The sequence below is a fragment of the Perognathus longimembris genome, chromosome 11 (genome assembly GCF_023159225.1).
Source record: "Perognathus longimembris pacificus isolate PPM17 chromosome 11, ASM2315922v1, whole genome shotgun sequence".
Taxonomy (NCBI): Eukaryota; Metazoa; Chordata; class Mammalia; order Rodentia; family Heteromyidae; genus Perognathus; species Perognathus longimembris.
This window is the reverse complement of record NC_063171.1, coordinates 42043357-42070198: the sequence shown is the minus strand read 5'-3', so window position 1 is coordinate 42070198 and position 26842 is coordinate 42043357. Positions and strand designations below refer to the sequence as shown.

Sequence of the window (26842 nt, the reverse complement as noted above, 5' to 3'; positions counted from 1 at the left end):
GGCCTGAGTGCCGGGGCATAGGGGTGTTCAAGCAGGCAGGGAAGAGAGGCTTCCAGGAGAAAATATAGGATAAACCAATGCTATGAGTGTCAGAAATGCCCGGCAAGGGGGTGGGGAGGTGGGAGTCCTTCCTTAGTGATGTCCCTTCACAGATGGGAGGGAAGCACAGCCATACACATTTGCTGAAAATCTCAGAAATATGGGTGAATGACCCGTTTTGTGTTTTTCATAACCCGCCCCCCAGAGTGTTGCACTCACCAAAACTCAAGTCTGACATGCAACAAAGCATTGATAGATAAATTGCTTAAGCCTCGAGTACTCTCCCAGAAAATGATGTGAACATTTCCTCACACTCAGATGTCATAAGTCAGCAGTCTTCAAATGTCTCCCCTCTCCAGCCCTGTATGTTACTTTCGCCAACCCTTTGCTCAAAAGTGGTTTTAGCTACTCTCTCTTATTACACCTTACACAAACCCTTATGGGCTTCATTTACCCCCCCCCATTAACACAATTTGCACAATTGCACAGATGTATGTGCATTTGACTATATGTGTATGCGCATGCGCACACACACACACACACACACACACACACACACACACACTTCTGACATAAGCATACAGTAATTGAGAAACTTCCTCAAGAGAGAAAAGGATTATAAGCAGAGAAGCTCACTGTTTTTCCTATCATGCCAGGGGTAGATCCTTCTCTTGCTATGTGGCCTGGAGCTAATTATATAACAATGTCTCTAGGTCTCACTTCTCTCATTTAAATAGCAGCATCAACTGCATCTGGAGGCTGATGGGGGTGCTTCATGAGACATTGGCAATAAAAATGTTGGTGCACCATGGTAAGTGTTCAATAAATGCCAGATATTGCTTTTATTACTATTATCTAAGTTCTGAAAGATCCCCAAGCCTGCAGGAAGCAGCCTCTCTCTTTCCCATCAACTTGAGGATGTGGGCTAGACCTTTTCTCTAGACCTTTAGTGGAACAGAGCTGTGAGGGACAGGGGTACCAAGGAGGCAAGGACCTAGTAAGTGTAGTAAAGGATATGAGTGAGTATTGACTGGAAGAAGATTTTGTTTACAGCATAAGTAACCTAGTGGCTGTTTGCCATTTTCTTCTAAAACCTTTCCTTTTTTGTGGTTTTTCTTGAACATCTATTGAGGATGATCTTGTTTTTGACAAAGCATCCAGTTAGTGAACTCAGCTTTGTCAGACGGTGAAGTCATCCATATCTTTCTGAAGCAGGAGCTTCTCCCTGGAGGGCAGGAACTGAAGGTGGTAAGCGATGGCAGCAGGTACAAGGCAGAGGCTTGACTTCTGTGGAGGGTGCCAAGCATATATTCACAACCATCCAGTAAGTCCTGGCTCCACCCTACTGAAGTAAGTATCACTGTTCCCATGACAGATAGGATCAAAAGCATCCTTTTCTTCCTCATAGTAACAGTGGCTTGTGGGTGGTAGAGCTGAGATTCAAACTCAGGATCTCTGACCCTCCGATCTATGTTCCTTACAACTCAGCAAGTGAGAAATGTAAGGCATGGATGTCCTTTCAGAATTTGCCAACCACCAATGCAGACTTATGACAAGGAAGGCAATGCCAGACACGTTCACTCTCACTTACATAATGAACACATACCCATGCATATTCACACACTCATGAATTCCACCAAGGAGACTGGTACTCAGAATAATGTCTACAGCTTTCTAGACTGACATTGAACAAAGACAGAAGAAATTACAGAGGTCCCAGGGCCCTCTTCCTGTGGCCTCTTCATTTCCCTTTATCGCCACCAGGGTAGTAATGCACTGTAGGCATGGTGCACCAATTCCTGGGGGCAGTTGCTACTTGCAACCAAAGATAGTTCTAGAGCTGAAGGTAGTTATCTATCTTTAATATTTGAACTGGGAATTCATCAATACCCATGCAGATTGGTATTCATTTGCTTGATAACAGTCCTGTACACGGTCACTTTCACATATACATACACATGATCATCTTCCCACACATATAAATTTGTGAGGGCTCCTCACACACTGACACAATCATGCGCCAGCCATCATACTCAAATGTGTCTTTACCCACTAACACGTACTTCCAGTTACTCTCTCCCACACACATTCATGTGGTCATGTTCACTCATATCATGGCCACACAGGAATGAGGTCAGCCTCTGTCCTCAGGCCCTGTATCCTCTCATTTTTCTCTAAGCCCCTACCACATTTCAGTAGGGCTATAGGGCTATTTGTCCATATGTTTTGAGTGTGTTTCCACAGAACAAAGATCTCAGATTGAAAAGTATGATGCTGGAGGATTGGAAAGATACTGTCTTCCTCAGAGAAGGACATATGTGTATGTGAATATATATATGTATGTATGTATGTATATATAGTACACTAAATTACATACAAATTTTATGTACATTTATTATATATATATATTAAAGAATTCCTTGGAACGTACATACATGGATGGAAGAAAAGGAATACCCATACCCTCTCATCATCGCAAAGTTAGACCTAGGTCCCAATCCTTTCCTTCCTACTTTTGCAATAAATAATCTTGCCCAACTTACTTCTGCTTTCTAAACCCAAATGAGAATCATAACTCAGACTTTAAGAAGAGTTATGGATAAGCAGTGCTGGTCTATCCTTCCACAACTGTCCTAGGAGAGTGAAGGCACAGCTCACCCATCTGGCTGCTGGGTTGACACCTTGCTATGACCCTAGGGGAGGGGGGTCCCAGCTGCCAGCAGACTCTGCAGAGAAGCCCTAGCTCCATAGGCTAGTTAGAAACCTCTGTAGGGAGCACTGTCCCTGGGTGCGGCCAGGTGTTATGGGCTCCACCCCTCCTGCATGTTTGTACAGCTCTGGCTGCCTGGCATTCCTGGGGAATCACAGACGCCTGGCACAGGAGATGCTTGTGGGATTAGCCAATGCTCAGCTATGCTGAAACCCTTCAGGTCACATTGGTGCCATCCAGCTCAGCATGGTGGTTGTTGTTGTCTAGGAGTCCTGTGCATATGTGGAACACAGCCATTTCTGCTATTCCTCCTGCCTCCATCTGCTGGCTTCTTCTGATAGTCAGACTTCAATCTTCTGGGATTTTCCTGCCAGTCATCAGAAATGTGACTGGCTGCGTTTGCCATCTTTTTTTTTTTTTTTTTGGCCAGTCCTGGGGCTTGGACTCAAGGCCTGAGCACTGTCCCTGGCTTCTTTTTGCTCAAGGCTAGCACTCTGCCACTTGAGTCACAGCGCCACTTCTGGCCATTTTCTGTATATGTGGTGCTGGGGAATCGAACCCAGGGCCTCATGTATATGAAGCAGGCACTCTTGCCACTAGGCCATATCCCCAGCCCCTGCATTTGCCATCTTTGAAACAAAATGTAAGGCAAATTGTTTTCCCTGTCCTGGGTTTCCCAGGCTATCTCTCTGTCTTAAGGCTCCTCAAAGAGCTATGCTTCCCACAGGATGAAGACGTTTCTTTCCAATGGACTTCAGAGATGAAAAGCACTAGAGACCAGGGCTTGTGAGACCTGAGATACTGTCTTGGTTCTTCCTCTAGCCTCCAGTGGGATTTGGGGAAAGTCTTTGCTTTTTCCTAGTGCTCAGCATCTTCAGCTGTACATTTTTTTCAAATAGTATTCCAACAAAAGAAGAATTCTCAGTGATGACACTGTTGGGCTTGTTGGATTGCTTCTCAGCTTCCTTCTAGCTCTGTTTCAATATGCAGTGACTCACTCTAATCTTTATTTAATACCTACCTCTCTTAATTACTCACAGTCATGAAAACTAGAAGATGAGGCCACCCAAGAGCTTCTGCATGGAAGTATAGAGAAAGCTAAGCCCAAGTCAAAATCTGATTCAAGAGTGCCCAGGTATGGCCCGATGCTGCTTTCTTTCAGTCAGCCAACACGCATAGTTTAGTAGCTATTTAAAAGCAGCGAGTGTAAGCTGCTTAAGGTAAGGTAAGGTGCCACAGTAGGATCTTAACATTCCAATTTGATATATTGGTCATCACTTTTGTAAGATTTTAAAACATCTTTATTACTCTGCAAAGAAAGTTACAAAAAAAAAGAATGTTAAGATTCAAGGAGGTTTAAAAAAGTAGTCCAAGACCACAGAGCTAGTAGCTGCAGAGTTGGGGTTTATGCCAGGCACCAGTGTCTCACACCTGTAATCCTAGCTACTCTGGAGGCTGGGATCTGAAGATCATAGCCCAAAGCCAGCCTGGGCAGAAAAGTCCCTGTGAGACTCTTATCTCCAATTACCCACTCAAAAACCAGAAGTGGTGCTGTGGCTCAAGTGGTAGAGTGCTAGCCTTGAATATAAGGAGGCTCAGGGACAGTGCCCACCCTGGCCCTGAGTTTAAACCCTACAGTTGACAAAAAATGTATGTTTCAGCAAATAAACCCCACATGTTCTTATTTATATATAGAACCTTACTTATACATGGAAAAGACAAACCCATAGAAGTAGAGTGTGGTGGTGATTATCAAGGGCTAGAGCTGGGAGAGATAGTAGTCAAAGATGCAAAAGTGCAGGAGGAATGAGTTCAAGAGATCTATTTCCAACATGATGGCTACAGCTAATATTACTTATTGTCCATGTGAAAACTGGCAAGAGTAGATCTTAAGTATGAAGGTTTTATCTATTGGTCTATAGGTAGGTAGATAGATAGATAGATATTAATGAACTCAGTTTATCCACCCCACAATGTATATATTATTCCAAAACATCATGTTATATAACATATATAACCAACTTTTTGTCAATTAAAAATAAAGTTAACATTTCATTTTTAGAAGAGATTAAAGAGACATTGACAGAGTAACTGGGGAAAGGCTTACAGAAGCTTCCTATTCTACCTTGTAACTTTTCTGTAAATCTGAAAATGTTTCCAAATTAAGAAGTCTGTAAAAAAAATTATACACATACTGGTCTGTCTTTCACATAAGCCTAACCTTTTGACTAGGGTGCTGTCCTCTCACTCTACCCCACCCTTAGGGTTAGGCTAAGAGCTTCCGGGGAAGGTAAGGCTGGGCTTTTCTCCTACCCTAGTAGCAGGAAAACTCTGACTGATGATGGCTACAACCTCCTTGGAACCAGTCAGAGCCCCCTTTCCTGCTCATATTGCCCTTTAGGAAACCAAACACAAAAGGTAAGAAAAGTTCCTGGGCTAGAGCTTCCCTGATGGGCTAGAGCAAAAGATCCATGGTTTCTAAGGCTGGAGGACAACTGTCAGGCACATTCCCTTCAGGATTTGATTAGATGCCCTTACTCTACTCTCTACATGAGACTGGAAGCAGATGGGGACCTTGGTCTTCGCCCCCTGCATGCACATGTGTACATGTATGTACATATATGCTCATGCATGCATGTGTGTACACATGATCCTCTCTTTCCGGACCATCCGGAAAGGGCTATTATCTAGCATAATCTTTACAAAGCTTTCTGCCACATCAGGGAAGACTGGCAAAACCAGAACATTGGTTTTGTTAAAGATGTTGCTTTTTTGGTACTCCTGAGGAATGCACAGGGAGCAGTTAATATGTTGACTAGTGTTACGAGTGCTATTCCAGGAGACTGGTGGCCTGTGGTTTCAGGGAAAGTGGTAGAGACAAGGGAGCACAGGAGAGATGGGCTCGGACAGCATGACCAGCAAGCTCATATAAGAGTGGGTGAGCCAGGTGTTTGCCATGACTCACCTGCAGGTGCCAACACAAGAGCACAAACATCTGGAGCTGGCCGCAGGCTCCTCCTACCTCCATACTAGACCAAGAGGGGATGGGTGCCCCAGGGTTGGAAGCCAGAAAAGATGTGAGAAGAATGGAGATGAGTGGAGACTACAGCAGCTTCTGAGAGAAATCCTTACTACCTTGAGTAAAATTAAGAATCCTGCAAACCAGCAATGGGAACCTCGATCCCGAACCAGCACCACTTTTACTGCTCAAGATTCCACTTCCCTTGAGAGAGCCCAGGTTTTGGAGCCAGAATGAAGCCAGCAGAGCAGCCTCTAAATGGGACTAAAGGCTCCATCACCTCCAACAGTAAACATCACACAGAAAGTAACACGTCTTCATTGTTCAAAAGGAAATGTAGTCGTTACCTGACTTACGTAACTATAAGCCTCTCTGTACATCGCCTCTACCATAACAATAAAATATATTTTTAAGGAAAAGAATACCACAAATAAGATGACTCCAAAGAATCTGTGAGAGATAATAAAGTCTTAAAAAAAAAAGAGGCATAGATTCTGCCCATACTGAGTCCACATAAGCTGGGTTTTAGTAAGTTGTGTGCATGATATAGGTTCAAAGCAAAAAAGAAAGAAAAGAAAAAGGAAATGACATCTTATCATCTGGGAATGAATGGGGCTCACATACTCTCAGTACAAGCGCCACCTCTCAGGGGCCTTCTTAGCCTGCCCAGATGGAACTCAGAGCGTCTTATCCTATCCTCCACTTTAAAGAGTACCTTGTCTGCCCAAGCCTTCCATGAATTGGTATTGTTTTTCTGCTCTTTCAGTAACAGTGGCTTGTTAAAAATAATTCTTAAAGGGGAAAGCTGACAGGCAAGGATCTTTGTCTGGATGTCTTCTGTGGTTTCCATGGCTCAGGGTCTCTCAGGCTGCGTCTAATAGCAGGCATTGTTCAGCTGACCTGAAATCCTCACACTGTACTGGTAACACAGCCACCGGTAGGTCCTCTTGCTCCACCTGCTGCCCATGCACTCTACAAACACAGGACTTGTCACTCAGAGGTCCTTGCAGATGCAACCATTGGACCTGCATGTCTTAACTTACTGTGGGTTACCAGCCAGTGGCCCAGCGCTGCTTCTCTCACAGACCACAGTAGAGACCTGTTCTCAGGACATCCCATGCTTCTGATGAGCAAGTCCCTAGCGCTGCCCCTGACCACCCCTGCAAGCCACATGAACTCTGACAGAACCACATCCTGTTGACCTGTGTTTCCTGAGCCTTGCCTGTGCTGGTGCCCTGTGCTGGGGGGAGAGGGGGTGCAGGCAAGCGGCATGGAGAGCTACATGAGTCAGTGAAAAGTCCAGACTTGGAACTATGCTGGCAGAGGCTTGAGTTCTGCCCAACCAGACAACGCAGGCCATGTTGCATCTCTGAGCTTCCATTTCTTCATTTGTTGAATAGGCGTCGTGCGTCTTCTCCTGGAGATGAGGTTGTGCTGAATAGAGCCTTGCTCCTTCCCTAGCAGTTGTTCAGGAACTAGACCAGCTGTGAGGAGGCTGTGAGGAGGCCTTTCCCTCATCATCCAGACCAACATGACAACCCTCCACCAAGTCCTTCCCAGTCCCTGTGCCACATGCCATTCAACCAGTCGATCAAGTCAATCCCACTGCCCTCTACAACCAGCAAAGAAACTCAAGAGGCGCTGGCTCCTGTGGTGAAGTTGCCAGTCCTTCCATCTGGGGGGCGTTGTGGTCCAGCCTTGGAGAGCAAATGGGGAGGGGGAGAGAACCAGCTGAAGACTTTCTGTCCCTAAATTGTCCTGTGAGATAAAGGAATCACTACATGTCTCAGCTGGGTCTGAGGTCTCCTGGCCAGGGTCTATAGCTGTCTCCCCCTGGAAGTACTGACATGAAGAAGCGAAGTGTTGCACCACCCTGATAGCCCCAGCAGGTGGCACTCTGTCCTAACCACCTAGAGGGTGGTGTGGCACAAAGTCTTGTGGTCACAGACGGAAAAACGTGATTTAGTTTTCCACCCAACTCTCTTATGAAGGTCACTCATGGGAAAATGCCAACTTACTGCACACAGATGGTCTTTGTCATGGGCTGTGTTAGCCTAGGGTGGCTTTCTCATACTCCTTCCCCCTGCCCCCACTGCATATAATCACACATGCATAGGTCTAAATGTGCACACAAACACACACACACACACACATACACTTGAGACACTGTGTCGGCTGCTGTTGGGTTACACTGAACTTTAGCACTACTTTTGTTTGGCAAGTATCAACTAGAACTAGAAAAGAAAAGTCCTTGGGAGAAAGGTGTCCTTTCTTGGATAGCCTAAATGTATGTCAGTCTAGGTGAAATCGTGCCCAGTAACTAATGAAGCACAAATTCCAGCATCTCCCATGGAAACCTACCAATCACTTACTCAGCACCTTCATGGAGGGCCAGCTGCAACCTTGCTACCTACCTAACCCATCTTCAGGATCCAGGTTGGCAGCATACCCTCCATCAGGAGCATGGCCAGTGCTCAGGTGGCAGAATAGAAAAGCACAGCAGGGCATGGGTCCTGAAGTTTTCATTGTACGGGTCATTATGAAGGCACAAAGTGCCTCTGCCAGGAATACCTAAACCACTAGGGTCCACCATATTCTACACTGGACAAAGAGATTTAATTTCTTCATCACAGTCATTTGAGGGAAGAGTCCACACTTATATGGCCTCCACATATCTGGGTTTCTTGGAATTCACATTCCTTGTGTACCTGTTCTGGACTGCAGATTTCATATCTCTTGTAGTCACCAAAAATAAAAAAAAGGACTCATCAGGCACAGGTGAGAAACAGGTAGACCATGGAGAGAGTGGGGTTTGTCAGCAGGAGGAAAAGAACACATTATTATTTTTTTTAATACACTATGTGTGGTTCTTTGTGGCTTATAATGGGAGTGGTAGAGAGTTTGCATAGCACAGAGGAGGGGATATGGCTGAGGAGAGAGGATGCTGGCAACTTTCTCAAAGGGATCCACAGCATGAAGAAAAGACTGTCACATCTCGCCAACAATGGTGGGCATCCCTGAAGGGTTTGAGCGAGCAGTGGCTTGGTTATTCAGATCTGGTGTGCAAGCCTGTCCTTTTCCTTCCCATCCAGCTTGGCAGGGATGGATGCACTGTGTGTTGGGGAGAGGGAGTGCATATCAGAGTGTTGAGCATGGGCAAGGCCAATTATAATTCGGGGTGGCAGTTTCTCAGGACCTGGGGAGTCCTAGATCCCAAGTGAGTAGTGAGTGGTTCCACCTTCACAGAGCACATTCTGAGGCTTGATTCCGGAAATCCTTGCCTGTTGTCCTTTGTAGCCACTTCCCCGAGGAAGGTCTCCATGGTCAGAACACAGGGTACCAACTAGACAGACAGGTTCAGCTTGTGGTGCCTGCAGATTGATCTGTTTGGTTGGGTTCCTATCTCAGCCTCCATCACTGAAGCCTCTTTCTCTGACCTGAAGACGCACTTCAGTGCCAGCTCCCCACATCCAGGGTTCAGGGGGCAGCCAGGATCCCCTCAGGCAGTGCCATGGATGAAAAGTCCTCTTACCCTAATGAGCTTTCAGGAAGAGATTTTTTTTTTCCCTCCATCATGGTCTGTAGTTACACCCACTGAACTGGGCTAACCAGTGATTAAGACTTTTTCCTTAACCAAACTTAAATCAGGGTCTTGAAACCTCTCCTAGGCACATCTGTTCATTTTCTTTAAGAAGGCAGTTTTGCTGCCTTTGTTGAACGGCAACCTTTATACAACTACTTAAAGATAATTTTTAAAGGTGGTTTTAGCAAAGACATCTACTATGTTCATTTAGAAAAAAATACACTTTAAAAAATTAAAATTAATTAAAGGAACTTGTGTCAAATAATTTTTATTCATAATCATGATTATTTACAATTAATGTTTAAAGGAAATAAAATTAACAATTGTCAAGCTCCTAGGATACACTTCTTAAGGGCTCCTACATAGCAATTTTATACCTTTAGCCCCCTTTGTCTTGATATCTGTTCACCCTTGGTATCCAATCAGATTCTTCATTCTCCATCTTCTCCCACTCATAATCTTATCTCCCTAGCCTTATTGTTAACAAGAATCTTGTTAAGGTGGTTTAGCCACAATCCCCTTTAACCCACATGTCTCCTCTCAGTAACATTCTGGCTACCAAACACCATTGTTCCTCAGTTATAAACTCCACCAAGAAAGCAATGGACCTGAAACGCTCTCCTTCACTGCAGACTCCCATTGTAGTGGTCCCTAATCCCCAATAGAGTTTTCCTTATGGTACTTTAACAAATGCCATTGAATAATTTTTTTTCTCTCTTTAACATCAGAAACTTAAACCATTGGCATTTAAACACCCAAGAGAAAAGAAGAAATGACACTAAGAAATAATTGCCGAACTCATACAATAGACTTCTTAGGGGTTCTTATACAGAGCGTTGTTGTTTTTCTTATAGCCTTACTCCCCAGCAGAGCTTCTCTTTTTAGACTATACTGGGATCTACTTTTCAAAGTTAGCCATCCATAAGCCAGCCTATAGTCCGGAAATCGTTAGTCAACCACTTAACAAGCCGGCTAGTCAGTTGTTCTTCAGTGGACTGGCCAGCTAGGCAGCTAGTTTATGAGCTCACTTCTTGGTTATGCGCTCACCTACTCGCCCCCTACTCTTTCACTCGCCCACTCACTGACTCACTCGGCAGCATCCTTTAGTCATTGGACCACCCAATCCCAGCTAATCTATCAGCTGGCAAAGCCATCAGTGATTAAAATAAGCTCTGTCCTGAACATCCTTCCTGCCTGTAGGAGGCTTACACTTCAGCTGGGTAGAAAGCACTCGTATCTCTGTATAAAATACTCAGGCATCAGATTTCTTGCAGGAAAAGGATGGTTTCAGCAACCTTTAAGTTGAAAGATATAAAGATAAGTAGGGAGAACTTCTTAATCATCAACCTGAACTTTGAAAACACAGGTTAGTCCGGAAAGTATGCTGAGGGCCTGGGGGCTTAGCTGAATGACAGAGCACTTGTTTGGCAGCTGATAAGGCCCAGGGCTCATTCTCTAGCACCACAATAAAACAAAACCCTCAACAGTATCCTGAGGCTTCCTGGGCTCTGCTTATAAAGCCAGAAATCACTGATTGGCTCATACTTACAGAGTGTGTGCACTATGTGCTTGCCTAGAGTATGAGGCTTAGGTGATACACACAGATACGTGACAAGCGAAAACAACTCCTACCATCAAGGAACTTACATTTGCTGCTATAAATTTAGCACATATATATGCATATATATGCAAGAATGATTCAAATATCTGCAAATAAAAAAGCTGTGTGCTGAGCAGAGAAGGAAAGCATATCATTTTGTAAAGACTAGAGAAAGGGGTCAAGGAAAAAGTAGTATTCACATGGTTTTCTAAGACCCAGAGATTTAGAAGGAAGGAAGGAAGGAAGGAAGAAAGGAAGGAAGGGAGGGAGGGAGGGAGGGAGGGAGGGAGGGAGGGAGGGAGGGAGGGAGGGAGGGAGGGAGGGAGGTAAAATGCGAGGGATGGAGAGATTAGCAGGTGAAACCTGAATTTCTGTGGGAATTTTGGGAACAGACCACCATCTCAGATGGAAGGGTTAGAGGTTGGAAGACATGGGAAAAGCCCTGGAAACAGCACTCTTGTCCACGGTTAAGTTGAGGAGACAGGAACTGTAGGTGGTGTCAGCCTAAGCAAGGTCTCCAAACCATGCATGGACCCTCTCCTTCAAGTATGTGGAGGATTCTTACTCAGAAACCCCCAGACACCACTCCCTATTTGGAGCTCAGCCGCAGGCGGTGACCTCCTGTACACCTGTGATCACCCCACTCATAGCATACCTCGTTTGTTCATTGAGGCACTCTTTCTGGTGCATCCTGAGTTTACCCTCAGTTCCCTGGACTCACTATGTATTCAATCAGGACAAAATGTGATCTCATATTTACAGATGATTAATGACCAATGGGATCGTTCTAAGATAATGTCAACCAATCTCTCCCATCCCGGATAACTGAGGCCCCAGAAAGTTAAGGCACATATCTAGGATCTCACAGCCAGGAAAAAGGATCAGAGGAGCCACTTTCCTACTAGCTGGCCCGCGTCAAGTCAGGCAAGTCTTTTTTTTTTTTTTTTTTTGGCCAGTCCTGGGCCTTGGACTCAGGGCCAGAGCAGTGTCCCTGGCTTCTTCCCGCTCAAGGCTAGCACTCTGCCACCTGAGCCACAGCGCCCCTTCTGGCCGTTTTTCGTATATGTGGTGCTGGGGAGTCGAACCTAGAGCTTCATGTGTAGGAGGCAAGCACTCTTGCCACTAGGCCATATTCCCAGCCCCGCGTCAGGCAAGTCTTGATGATCTTCTCTGATGCCTCTCCTCCATCCCAGCCAGTGTTCAATGACCACAGTCAGCCAGCCTTCCTGGACTTTCTATTAAAATGAGCCTTCACCACATCCAGGATTGCTCGCGTGTCTACTTGTAAAACTAGCATTGCCAAGGGTCTTCTAGAAATGTACCACTGAAGGACTAAGGATGGAAGGTGATAAATACATGTGAAGACACCTTGTCTCACTCATCTCTTGTCATGAGACTACTTTGGAAACTACCATTCAGAATACCTGACATTTGTATGAGAACATCTTACTGGCAAACAGTAAATGAGAGGGTAAGACAATGCCTGTTGCAAATGGATTTCTCATGTGAAGAGAAAGTCATAAGATGTCTTTAAGTAGCATCTTCTATAGGGCTTGTTGTCAGACTAAATAATGACTGAAGGGAGACACTAAACTAAAATGTTCCAAGTCATGACTATTGGTTGCACACCAACTAGAAATTAAGATAAAGAAAATGTGACATTGTATACATAAACAAATTGACTAAAGGAGGATATACTCAGGGAAGGATTCCAAGGGAATAACTCCTCTGAACAACCAATGAAGAGCTAACCAAAATGAATATAAGGAAGATGAAACGTAAGCGGTAGCAGGGCAAGAGGAAGGAGGACACATAAATGGAGAGGGGAAGGGTGAGAAAATACAGTCATTTTATTCAATGTATAATGTGCAAAAGTTGAACTACATATAACTTGAGTATGTATGGAATTGAGAAAGAAGGGAGAGAACAACAGAAGGGGTGACACGGGTCAAGATGCACGGCATTCATAATCTGATTTGTTGAATTAAAACTCCTTTGTACAACTCCTTTAAGGTGGGTAGGGGGGATGACATGATTATGATTGTGAAATTCAGTTGCCTCTTGCTTGGTTTTAAATGTTCACTTTACTGGGCAGGCAACTAAAGTGCAGTTGCTCTGAAAGTTCCAAGTCTCACATTGCTCCTGATGAGAGCCGTTTACCACCAGTCAGCCCTCTGCTTTGCCTTTTCTGGTTTCATTCTTAGAAATAACATACTCCATTTGTCTCCACAGGAAGTTGTCTGCCACGTGGGCCCTTCCCCTCAAAGCCCATGGTCAGAAGTGGAGACTCCTCTGGATGGGAGGCTAAGTGCTTAGCACTATCTAAGCAGGGTACCTCCCATGCCCAGCTCACTGCTTCCCAATTCACCCGTTGTTTACCTGCAGGGTGGAGCTGGGGTTTCTCAAGCTTTGACTCACCTTCAGAAATGAGTCTTCCCTGTGCCCTTCCCTCCCTAACAGTCATAGACACTCACCTGTTCTCAGGCTCTCAGGCCCCTGTGCTCTAGAGCAGGAAGATGTAAGGCCTGGCTCCCCATTGTCAACAGAGCCTGCTTCTTGGAAAATGGGAAAAGAGATGCAGAACTTGCTAAGGGCAAGGGGACAATCTCCTGGCTCCAGTGGCCAGAGTAGGAGTGGGAGCAGACACTACAGAGTCACCATTCCACATGGCTTCTCAAGGTCCACCTTGCCTAGGGGGTTTGATCATATGGGATGATTTGAGGGGTGCCAGGAAGTCTCCCCTCCTCCTTTGGAAGAACAATCCACTGCCCCAGCAGGTTAGAAGATCTTCAAACCAGTCATTACCGCCTTAACAGTCTTAGATCAGCCTTCCTGGCAGGGTTCAGGATCCAGCTCCCACTGCAACCAGTTTTCCCATCAATAAAATAGCTAAGACTATTAAATTCCTTCATACAATTCTCAGCCTTGTATATAGAGGTACATTATAAGGGTTAATAATAAATGAAAATGTGCCTGTGCCTGGCAATGTGGAACAAGGGCAGTTAGGACCTCTTAGAGGAGGAAGAGGAGGACAGGCTTTCTGGGCAGATAAGCACCTGAGTACAGGGAAGAAAGCAAGGAAAAGCAAAGGCAAGACAGGAAGAGCCCACTAGAACCAACATCCAAATTTGTGCTCAGCTGAGCCTCCGTCATGAAAATACCAGGTTTCCATGGCCTTCCGCTGACTGAAAATAGCTGTGAAGTCAGGAGACCTGTGGCCCTACCCTAGATTTGACATTAGTCCCCATGTGACCTCTGACAAAACATATCCTCATTTCAAGAGTCAGTTTCCCGCTCTATAAAATGGGGCTGATGTGGCCAACAGGGAAGTTGAGTGGCAAGGTGTGGGAAGTTATAATGTGTTCAGGGCACATGGGTTTGACTGTGTCTTGGATGCTTATGATCTAGCAGACAGCTGTGGACACCAGATTTTAATCTCCATCCCAGCCAACTCTGAAATAGCCTCTGAGATGAAAGCTGCGCCATAAGCCACGATCCTACCACTAGCCAGAGTTCTTCAAAGCTAAAGTATTTGTTGATAAAGATACCAGTGATCAATTTGCCAAAAAAAAAGAAGAAAATTACATTCTGGAGAAGCCAAGTGGACAGACGAATGAGACAGGAAGAGATAGAACTACGCATGTGCAGTACATGGCTATGGTGGGCATTCATCTGCACCCCTGTCGAATCTGTCTTGCTGCTTATTGCTCTGGAGCAGAGTTTGCACTGGGATGAGCACTGTGGAATGGAGTGGAGTGGGAGGGTGGAAGTGAAGGGTACAGGTGGGGAGGAGAGGAAGTTGGAGTGCAGGTGGAGAGGAGGTGGGACATGGAATGCAGAACCTGGCATCTGGAACCCAGAATATTACATTCTTCGTGTTCACAGTCTCAGGAGGAGGAGCAGAGGGAGATTGGGCCTGGAGGAGGGAAATAGGTTAACTTTTTTTTTTTAATTTCTGAGTAGCTATACAAAGGAATTGCTATTCCACAAAGCAGTTTACAAATACAATGCATCTCAATCGGTGTCACCCCTGTTAACATTTCTCACCCTTCCCTCCCATCCCCCCTTCCCTCACTTTTCTTAATTTTGTAGTATATACATTGAACATTTGAAGGCATTCTTCCCCCTTCTTCTCCTCATACGTCTAGTCCCCCCTCCCCTTGACCAATAAACACCAGGTAAGGTTAACTATTAAGTGAGGCTGATGGGGTATGAGGGGAGAGCGATATCTGCTCTACATGTGACAGAAAGCTCAGAAAAATGGACAATCATTTGTACATTGTGGAGATACTAGCTGCTCTGGACCAGGGACCCCACCCAGTTCCACTCCTGCAAGCTGTATATTGTTCAGCAGGTCACTGAACTTCTTTGGGTCTGTTATTTCAAACTGTAAAAATCAGATTTCATTACACAACAGAATTGCTGTAAAGATTAAATGAGATGAGTTTGGAGGGTGTTTTGGAAAGAAAGAGCTTAAGGTATCCTTCAATATTTGGGACATACTATAGAGAATTCTATTGCTTATCTGAAATTTAAAATTAACTGGATAGCACAGACAGACATATCAGTACTGGAGTTTGAGCTCAGACCATTGTACCCTCCTTGCTTGGCTATTTCCCTCACAGCTGGTACTCTATCACTTGAGCCATGCCTCCAGTTCTGGCTTTTTTTTTCTGGTTAATTTGGAGATAGAGTCTCATAGACTTTGTTGCCCAGGCTGGCTCTGACTGAACTGCAATCCTCAGTTCTCAGCCTCCTGGGTATATAGAATTATGGGCATGAGCCACTGGTGCCTAGCGGGTGTTCTACATTTCATGTGGCTAACCTTCCTCTGAGATTAATTCGGTCACACTTTCTTTGACCACCAGTAATCCCCTTCCACAGCTGACCTTCCAGTGAGCAGGGGGTTAAGGGTCAGCACCACCATGTGCCACAGACACCACACTCATGGGCTTCTACTTGATCTCCAGCAGAAGCCTCACATACATGTGGATATTCCCTACAGAACCCGGGAAGCATAGACATTGTGTATGAGAAAACAGATGGACAGACGGCACCGGTGGCTAGGCACTGAGTTTTCCTTCTGTAATGTTGAAGAACCTGGGTTTTATGCCTCATCCAGATTTGAGTTCAAAACCCATCACTGTTCCTTCCTGCCAGTGTGATCTATCTCCACCTCATTTTCTCATTAGAAAAATGGTATCAACAGCATTTGTCCAGAGGAGCTATAAAGAGCAAAGGAAATAATGGCGAGAAAAATGGTATCATTGCTAGCATAGTCAGCTTAATAAATGACAGCCTTTTGGTGTCAGCATTTATTGACAGCTCAATGAATGTTCATATTTTTGTAAGTGGTATCTCCAACTCTTTCAACCCTCTCTTCCTTTTTCCTCCACAACCTTTCTTATAAGTCTAAGCTTTCAAGTGACTCTTCTGTTTTTGAAAGATCTGTTGTGTCTTTTTTTAAAAAGATCTTGACTCTTTGAGTCGAGGCAAACACTTTCTGTGGGTTAAATCAGCTCAAGGACCAGGACCCAGACTGCTGGAAATATCTGGTGGGTGGTTTCCATCAAAACAGGCCAGTAAAGCAAGGCCTGGAGGAAGTGCAGGTGGGGGAAGTGGGTGAGGAATTCCCTGGGAGGTGGTAATGAGGGACACACCAAGGGCCTGGGGCACATTGGGGGCCCTTTATAAGGGTTCCAGGAGTAGCTCCCCATAGATCTTCAGTCAGCCTCTCCTTCTAGGGTCCAACTCGCCTCTGGTAAGTGAGAATCCACCTGGGATCCACTAAGCTCTTTCCTTCTCCTTGACCCTGACTTGAGCCGCTAGGTCAAGGTCCTGCTCTATCTACTCTTGGGTGATCAGGGCAGTGATGGAGTCTCTTGTCACTCTTGAATTCTGGAAATGTCACACTAATTATCACCAAGAAAAATTAATCTCCAATCCACACCATCACACGGTGTGACTTATTTCCTGATTCTGGGCTTTTCTCCTCCAGGGAATGCTATGTAGAGCTGTAGCATTTTGTAGCAACTCAGGCCCTCTCTAAGACATGTTTGTGCTATCTTCTGAAGCCTTTGGTTCTACTAGCCAGCTTTAAATTTGTTTTTAAGTTTGTTGTATTTCCTACTATGCAACACTCACTCCTGACTAGCCTGATAGTTGTCACTCCATTTTCTGGGCCTGCACTTCCCATTTATAAATATCGATCCATTAGATGAGGATTACTGCCTAGGAAGAAAGCCAGACACAACTATCAGAGAACTTCCAGAACTTAGAAAATTTCCAGACTCATATCTTGCATGAAAGACACAGAGGTTCAGAGAAGATATAGACTATCCACAAGTGTACCAGGCTAGTCAGTAGTAGGCTTGAATCTAGAACCATATCTGAGCCTACTTGGCTAGTGCTCTTTCCCTTGAACCAGGCTACTTTTTGGTAAAATATCCTCTTATGTCCTATTTGCTAAAATATCTGCCTTTATCTCTAGTGTTCTCTTTGGCTGCTATGGTCCCCTATTCTCCAAGGAAAGCTAGAACCTCTGTCATGTAGCCAAGTTAAATGACTCTCCTTAACATTCTGGGGTGGAACTTGGATTAGAACCCAATATCTGTGCTTCTGGCAAACCCTTTACCATTCTCTCTTCCTCATACTCTTGCTTCCTTGCACCCCTTTCACTCTGTCTGCATTATCAAAGGTAGTCAGTTAACATTAGTCAGATCCATCCATCCACTCAGCACCCAACCTTATTTCCTGGGAAGACTAAGAACTGTGCTTTCATTTACGTCCATGGGAGGATACAGGAAGGTAGGAAATTAGAATAGCAGAGAAGAAGGAAGTGAAAGAGGAAGGTCGCAATGGGTAGGTGTGAATCAGCTCATGAATCCACCTGAGCAGTGTGTACCATGTGCCACATCCTTGGCTATTAGAGGCAAACACTCCTTAGGAGTCAAATGAGAGGAAGGATATAGGGAGTGCTTCTCATGGTATCCCTACGTGTCTTTCCTTCAGGCTCACCTGTTCCCGGAGCAATGTCTTCCCAGCAGCACCAGCACCAGCAATGCCCTCCCCAGCAGGCCCAGCAGCAACAGGTGAAGCAGCCCTGTCAGCCACCACCTGTCAAATGTCAAGAGACATGCACACCCAAAACCAAGGATCCATGTGCTCCTCAGGCCAAGAAGCAATGCCCACCCAAGGGCACAGCTCAGCAGAAGTCTGCCCCAGCCCAGCAAGCTCCGAACTGTAAGCAGAAGTAAGAACAGACTGGGGATTGCTACCTGTCTACCATCCCAGCTACCAGATGGAGTCTTCCTCTTGCTCCTCTTCCTTCCAGCTCCTGAATTTTCCCACCTCCTGCTCCTTCCCAGAATCCAACAGAAGAATTTTTCCCATCAAACTGTTCACCACATAAATCCTTCTTGAACCAAGCCTCCTATCGTATCCTTCCCTGATGCCATCCCAAGGGGACAGGAAGGAGACCTCATCCTCTCCAGTCTCCAGCTTAGCCATAACCATAGCCCCGTGCATATCCCAAAGCAAGGAGAGTATCTGGGCTTCTTGTGAGCTCCATCCTCCTGAGAAGACATACCAGAGCTGATGGGCACTTCTGCCCCAGTCCTGTCCCCAGTGTATCCTGTCTGTGCATCTCTATTTCCCCTGCTAATAAATCTGTGCTTCGTGCAAAAACAAATGTGTCTGTTTCCAAGGCTGAATGACCCTCTCAACCTCTCTCCCTCCATGATCCAAAATGTCACCATTATGGGCACAGTTGATCTCTGGTGGCTACTGAAAGGGAAGAAGTCAGATCCTGGCATATCTCACCTAAAAGAGTGGAGAGAACAAGCCAAGGGACTACTTGACAAGACTCTCTCAAGAGAGTAGTTAGGAGTTGGGCACCAGTGGCTTACGCCTGTAATCCTAATTGCCCAGGAGACTAAGATCTGGGGATGGTTGTTCAAAGCCAGCCCAGACAGGAAAGTCCAGTTCGTGAGACTCTTATCTCCAAAAACAACTCCGAAAAGGCCAAAAGTGGAGCTGTGGTTCAAGTGGTAGAGCACTACTCGCCTTTAGCATAAAGTAGCTTAGGGACATGGTCCAGGCCCTGAGTTCAAACCCTAGGACCAGCCAAAAAAAAAAAAAAGTTTTTATTAATCCCATCAAGAAATAACAAAGGAGAGAAAAGTTTAAGTTCTTACTATTAGAAACCTAACCCTTCTGGTGATTTTTATATTTTTTCCCCTCTTAGATGTTGTCATTCTGAAAAAAAAAAAAAAAGACAACAGGTATATAAGTGACTTGAATGCTATAGAATGTCAACACAAACATGATTTTTTCCGGAATTCATTTATTATTCATTCATCTACTCATTAACTCACTCACACTACACTCCCTCAATTGATATTTAGTATGTTCTAATATGAGCTTAGTTTTCTACTCTGCCCACGCTACATTTCCAGAGCCATCTGAAGACAATTTATCCTGACTCAGGCTACTCTTTGCAAGTCAGTGGTTTCCTTAACACAAGGATTTTCCAAGGAGAACCACGTACAGAGAGCAGCGTACACAGGGCTGATTTTGTGCCTGATTTTATATAGCTCATGAAAGAAGTCTCACTTTTGCACAATCTCATGCTCTAACTCCAGGCATGAGACCGTATTAGAAACAGGCATGTAGCCTCCCTAATGTACCACAAGATGAGTCTCAGAGACCCTGAAGTAAGGAGTTACTAAATAAACAGCCAGATTTTTTGTTCTCTTCCTCTTGATTATTCTGTTGAAATGTGTTCACTGAATTTTATTCAGTTTTTAACATTTATCTGTTTATTTGTTTATTTATGGTCCAGGGTTTAAAGTCAGAGCTTCGTGTTTGCTAGGCAGGTACTCTACCAGTTAAGCTATACCTCCCATTTGCACTCACTGATTTTAATGGTCACCATTGGCAAAGCCAATAATAAATGACTTCTTCATTGAACAACACACTGGTCTGAAAAGGAGTTAATAAGTACCGTCTGTGCTTCCTTTTAAAATCACTTTCCCTGGATGGAAATTCCAAGAAATAAACTAAAACTGGAGTATGTACAAGCATTAACCAAGAATGTAAAATAGTAATAGTAACAATAATAATAATCCAACTGTGAATGCCTCTGGGTTTTTGACTGCCCTTTTGCACTGTAATTCCTGCATCCCCAAATAACTTCCCTTCCAAGTCCCAGCAAGTTTCTGTGTCACGTCATTTTTTATTACTCTTTAAAAAATTTTAATTATATTATCAAGGTGATGTACAGAGTGGTTACAGTTACATACATAATGTAATGAGTACTTTCTTGTCCAACTTGTTACCCCTTCCCTCATTTTTCACCCACTTTCCCTCCTCCCCAGCCCCCCTCCAAGTTGTACAGTTAATTTCCAATATATTATCTTGTGAGTATCACTGTTACATTAGTTCTCCCTTTGTCTTCTGTCCCACCATTTTGATGTTCCCCTTCACTTCCCTAATTCAGATAAATGTATATATGTCACATCATTTTTGACAAGTAAGGACCTGTTTGTCTCACAAACAAATGCTTTCATGTGATTCCACCTTTCAAAACTTCACATTGACTTATATCAAAGTTGTACCAGTAATGTAGTTTAAAAGGGGGGAGGGCAATTTGTTTGTTCCTAGTTACTTTCACATAAAGTAAAATGATGTCATAACACAAAGTGACATTGTGTATCATATAGTTCAACTGCATTGTCAAAAGAAGGGAAGAAACTAAAGAGCTCCTCCATTAATTCCTATATAAAATATAAAAATTCTTGGGCTGGACCAAATTTTCCTACAAGACTCAAAAAGACATACTACTATCCTACAACTCCAGATAAAATTTGCTTTTCTCCAAACTTGGGTTTGATGCCTTTGTTTTGTTTGGCTGAGCCACGTATACCTTGAATCACTTCTCCTCTACGCTGTTTAGGGAATCCCCTTAGTATTAAACGTTTGGCACACATATTTCCATTCCCCTTCATGCCTGCAATCCTAGCTACTTAGGAGGCAGAGACTGGGAGGAGCATAATGCAAGGCCAGTGCCAGCACCAAGTTTACAAGACCTCATCTCAATCAATAGCTGTGTGAGACTTGATCTCACAAATGACCAAAGCAAACAGATGGCTAGAGGCAGGTCTCAAGTCATCAAATGCCTTCCTAGCAAGCATGAAGCCCTGGGTTCACACCCCAGACCCACTAAAATAAATAGAGAATTGATAACTCCCATAGGCTTTCATAATATTTTGTACATTTGGAATACAATTTTAATTATTTTAGATAAATCTATAATATGCTTTTATTTTAGTTCATCCTGGGTATTTAATTCCCCTTATTAAACTATGAGCCCTTGAAGCACAGGGATCTCATTGGCTTATCTCCCAGTGCACAAGCGCCGGCTTTTCTAAAGCACAGAGGTAAGGACTGTTTCTGTGTACAGTGAGAGACGATGGCAAAGGTTCAGCGAAGGGAACATCTAGACCAAATCTGTAGAATGTCTGTGGGTCCCAAAGGCCCCACAGAGCAGAGAAGCACCAAGAGATGAGCCAAAAAGCTTTTCATCCTGGGAGAGTTTGTAGAAGGATGAAATTCTAGACTCATTACTGTGGAAGGCGCCAGATGGGTGATCTTCTACTTAGGAAATGTAGTAAGTTCTGGGAGTGCTCATGCCAAAATAATAAATACTGAAGTAGAAAGTCTCTCTGTGTGTGTATAACTACATGTATGTATGTAAGAGTGGTGTGCTTTCCATAGATTTAAGAGATGATGAATGATCGGAGCTTGCAGACTGCTGGGGAAGAGACCCTGAATGACTCCAGTGACTTTTCCCACTGTTTCTGGGCAAAGCAGACTTTGCCAGGTTCCCACCCCCACCATACCTTCCAACCCTAGTCACAACATATGAATGAAATCAAAACATTTCTCACCTTCTGAGTATGTTCACCGAGCCTCGACGCACTGCAGCTGGGGAGGGACCGCTCGCTACACTCTCCTCCCCCTGTCCCTCCTCACCATTCCACTTGCCCAGAAACAAAACAATGCCCCACCCGATCCACCTGTTACAAACCTGGCTGCATCAGATTCTCTGTCATCTCCTCTTCTGGTCCAGGATCCCTTTAGAAGCAAACTGACTAGGCCAGGGGATGTACAGGAAAGTTGTTAAGCTGTCCCTCTGTGTACCAAAGAAGCAGGGGCTTTGTAAACAGATAGAACAGAGGCAAGGTCCAAGTTCTCCGTCCCCCAAGCTGTGTGATGGCATCACTCACTTAGATCCCAAACCTTGGTTTTCTCACACATGAAAAACAGTACAGGGGCTGGGAATATGGCCTAGTGGTAAAGTGCTCGCCTCGTGTACATGAAGCCCTGGTTCCAATTCCTCAGCACCACATACATAGAAAAAGCCAGAAGTGGCTCTGTGGCTCAAGTGGTAGCGTGCTAGCCTTGAGCAAAAAGAAGCCAGGGACAGTGCTTAGTCCCTGAGTTCAAGCCCCAGGACTGATAGAAACCAAAACAGACAAACAAAACCCTAGTACAGCCTTAATGACAACTATGTGCAGCATTTTTGCAAGGATTGGTGCTGATATCAAGAAAGCGCCTTATAGTTACATGCTCACCAAATCATTGATGTTATCGTCACTTACAGTTAGCGCAGGTCACTGCCAAAGCCTATGCTAATAGGTGTTACCAGTTTCCAAGCCTGGGAAAAGCTCTGGAATGGAAAAGAGGCGATTCTGACCCTTCTTCAATCTCCATTCTTTTTGTTTATTTATGTGGTACTGAAGAATCGAACCCAGGGCCTCATGCATACTAGGCAAGCACTCTACCGCTAAGCCACATTCCCAGTCCTCCATCTCCATTCTTTATCCATTAAATAAGAGGTGGGTTGGAGGCCTTCTCCTAACCTGCAGTCCAGGTGGATTCTTGAATTCTTCAAAGCTTTTGCATTTTTGTGGATTCTATTCCCTGCTCCACCCTCTCCACCCCATGGGGGTGGACCTAGAGATTTCCTAACCAAGCACTAGTGTTTTGGGCACAAGCCCAAAAAGAAAAAAACCAAACAAACAATGAAGTAAAAAAAAAAAACAACAACAACAATGAAGTAAATAAATAAATGAATGAGGTCAGATTCCATGAACAACTTCCAACAGTGACAACCAGGAGATCTGAAAGAAAGAAGTGGTGATCGTATAAACTGAATTTTTGTTTTGAATTATTGAGGATAAACAGGGGCATGAAGATCTGCCACCTTAACATGTGCCACGTTGGCACAAGAATGACACCAAATAACCTTATGCGGCTAAGAACCAGCAGTCATAGAAAGCGTCGTCTGTCCTCCCCTTATCTGATGACAAGCAGAGAATAAATGTCTCTTTGGGAGATAGCTTAAATTTTCCCTTCAACTAAGCAGGGTAAAAGCAACCCTCATCATCAAGGGCAGAGAACCAGCACCAAGATGCATCCACAAGCACACCTTACTAAAATGACCCCTATATTCTACTAGATTTTATTTCCCATTCACTTTTCGCAACTTCTTATCACTTTATGCCCAAGCTCTCTGATGTTTATTTTTGTTTTGTTTTGTTACTTTTTAAACAGCTTTATTAAGATATAATTCGCATATCACACTCACTTAAAGCATGCAATCTCGTGGTTCTTAGTATATTCACAAGCTTATACAGTCCTCACCACCAATTCAAAAACATTTTCATCACATAAAAAAGAAACTTTACGGGGCTGGTAATATGGCCTAGTGGCAAGAGTGCTTGCCTCATATACATGAAACCCTGGGTTCAATTCCCCAGTACCACATATATAGAAACAGCCAGAAGGGGCGCTGTGGCTCAAGTGGCAGAGTTCTAGCCTTGAGCAAAAAAAAGAAGCCAGGGACAGTGCTCAGGCCCTGAGTCCAAGGCCCAGGACTGGCAACATAAGGAAGGAAGGAAGGAAGGAAGGAAGGAAGGAAGGAAGGAAGGAAGGAAGGAAGGAAGGAAGGAAGGAAGGAAGGAAGGAAGGAAACTCTATGGCTCTATGATCAGTCATTCTCTACTTCTCTCTCCCATTCTACTCTCCCTACCCCTAAATCAACTATGTACTTCTTGTCTATGTATTTGTCTATTCTTAACACATTTGTTATATTTATTCTATTTGGTTTTTACCATATATTGTTTATCTGATATTTCCCTATCCTCCCTCCCCACTAAGAGACCACCTAAGGCTGTCTACTTATTCTCTGTTTCCATGAAACTAATTTTTTTTTTAGGTTCCACATGAATGATATCATACTTCCTGTTCCTAACCTATTTCCCTTAAAATAATATCCTCCCAGTCCACCCATGCAAAAAATAACAGAATTACATTCTTTTTCATAGGTGAATAGTACTGCATTAGATGTGTGTGTGTGTGTGTGTGTGTGTGTGTATACCGTATTTTATTTATCTATTCATCTGTGGATAACCACTTAGGTTGAGTTTATATACTGGCTATTGTGAAAAGCATTGCAACAAATGTAGGACTTCAGGAATTTCATTTACTACCCTCATATACTTTTTTTATTTCCTATGGATGTATATCCCATAATGGGATTACCTAGATCATACGGTAGTTCTATTTTTTAGGGTATTTTTATGAACACCATAGTGTTTTTCCATAAAGGCTACACTGATTTACTTTCCCACAAACAATACATTAGGATTCTCTTTTCTAGACATTCTTACCAATACTTTTTACCATTTATCTTCTTGATAATAGGTGTTTTAAGATGCTTGACGTAGTATTTCATCTCAGATTGATTCACAATTTACTGATGATTGGTAATGTTGAACATATTATGAATTTTTCAAGTGGCATCTACTCAGGTTTTTTACATATTCTTAATCAGGTTAGTTGCTTTCATTCTTTTGAGTTGTTTGAGCTACTTGTAAATTCTAGATGTTAGTCCCTTGTCAGATGTATAGTTTTAAAATGTTTTCTCATGTTCTATCATTTATCTCCATTTTGTTCATGCTCCTTTTACTATGTAGGAGCTTTTTAGTTTGACAGCACCTCATTTGTCTGTTCTTCTTGCCTGTGATTTTGAGGTCAGATTCCAAAAAAACTGTTACTTGAATATCATGAAGTACTTGCTCTTTGTTTTCTTCTAGTAGTTTTATAGGCTCGGGTCTTATAGTTAAATCTTTAATCCATTTTGTGATGACTTTTGTATCTGGTAAAAGACAAAGGTTTAAATTTCATTCTTTTACATCAGTAAACAATTGCATGGCTTCTCTTGTTCTTATGTGTTTTTCAGTTAAAGTGGGCCCCATCATTGAATCTATGAAGTAGAGGACAAGATTTCTCTTTTCACAGAAGAGAATAATGAATTCTTTGTGAGTTATTTGAGACTCCAGAGGTCAAACTTAGGCACGTGGAGCAGCTTCTTTGAAGTAGGAAGTATGAATCTTTAACCCACCAGAAAGTCTCCATCCCAAGCACATGATGGTGGCCAAGAACGTGACTCAGGATCATTTCCTGGCCCCAAGCTACTGGCTCTCATCCTAGCCTGGCCAAACCTGCCTGGACCTGTCTTTTGATAAGTTCCCCAGAGGGAGAGTGAGGAACAAGGGCATGTGGCAGTACTTAGCCTTCCTTCCACGGGACTTGTGTCACAAGTCTCCCAATAGCCTCAGGACAAACACCCACATTCATCAGCATCTAGTTGCATCAACATCACTATCTGGCTAGGAGCCTTAGCATCCACCTATACCTCCTTCCACCTGAAGCAGTTCAGAGGACTGAATTTTCCTATAGGGTTGAGTGCTACAAGTTACCATTTTTCTTGGGGCAATGCTTTTCAATCCTTAGTTCATTCACCCATGGGTTTCTTAAAAACACACTGAACTTGGGGCTGGGGATATAGCCTAGTGGCAAGAGTGCCTGCCTCGGATACACGAGGCCCTAGGTTCGATTCCCCAGCACCACATATACAGAAAACGGCCAGAAGCGGCGCTGTGGCTCAAGTGGCAGAGTGCTAGCCTTGAGCGGGAAGAAGCCAGGGACAGTGCTCAGGCCCTGAGTCCAAGGCCCAGGACTGGCCAAAAAAAAAAAAAAAAAAAACACACTGAACTAAAACTCTGTAATGCACGTATTTTTATAAAGTAGTTATACAAAGGAGTTTAATAGAACATATGAACATGTGAGTACAACACATCTTGATCAATGTCACTTCTTCCATCATTCTCCCTCCACCATCTCTATCTTAACCCACCTGTCCCTTCATGTTACCTGATTCCATTAGATGTACACATTCTTAAAGATCCTAGATAATATCAATTGCAATGAAGGAGGAAACGCCAGTACGTTTAGAATCTAGAGTCAGCCCAACTTGTCTGATCATGTAACCACCTGATGCATATTTTAGTAATATAGATCCTTAGACCCTTCCCCTACCCATTTCTCTTTCATTAGGATGGAGAGATTGTAACTATATTTTCAGTAAGATTACAAGTAGCAATTATGCTGAGGAGAGACACTGCTTGGTGGGAACTGGCTCCCAGAAGCTCATCGAATATTCCTTATTTCCCCACCAGAGTTCACAAAGCTGGATTCTCATGCTTGACAGTTAACCATCATCCCACAATCATGTGTTAAATGGATGACTGATTGCTTCTAAATTGAAGCAAATGACAGAATTTTCTGAGTCATTAGAGATGAGTTTCTAGCAATAGATGTAGTCAGACCCTAAGGAGAAATGCACCTGATATCTATTGCCCATCCACAATGTCATGACTTTGCATATGTAATCACTTAATAACTGCTCTGAGGGCAAATATTATCATTCCTAAGGTACAGGTAAGATAAACTGGGATTCACCAAAGCCTCAGAGTCACAGTG

The 26842-nt window shown here is 43.8% G+C and overlaps 1 protein-coding gene across 1 annotated transcript; it reads left to right on the top strand.

The window, feature by feature from the left end:
• Positions 1-17982: 17982 nt before the first annotated feature.
• On the top strand, positions 17983-18207 carry LOC125360054 (small proline-rich protein 4-like). The gene has a single exon (XM_048358020.1). The coding sequence runs from the start codon at positions 17983-17985 to the stop codon at positions 18205-18207; it is 225 nt and encodes a 74-aa protein (XP_048213977.1).
• Positions 18208-26842: the final 8635 nt, after the last annotated feature.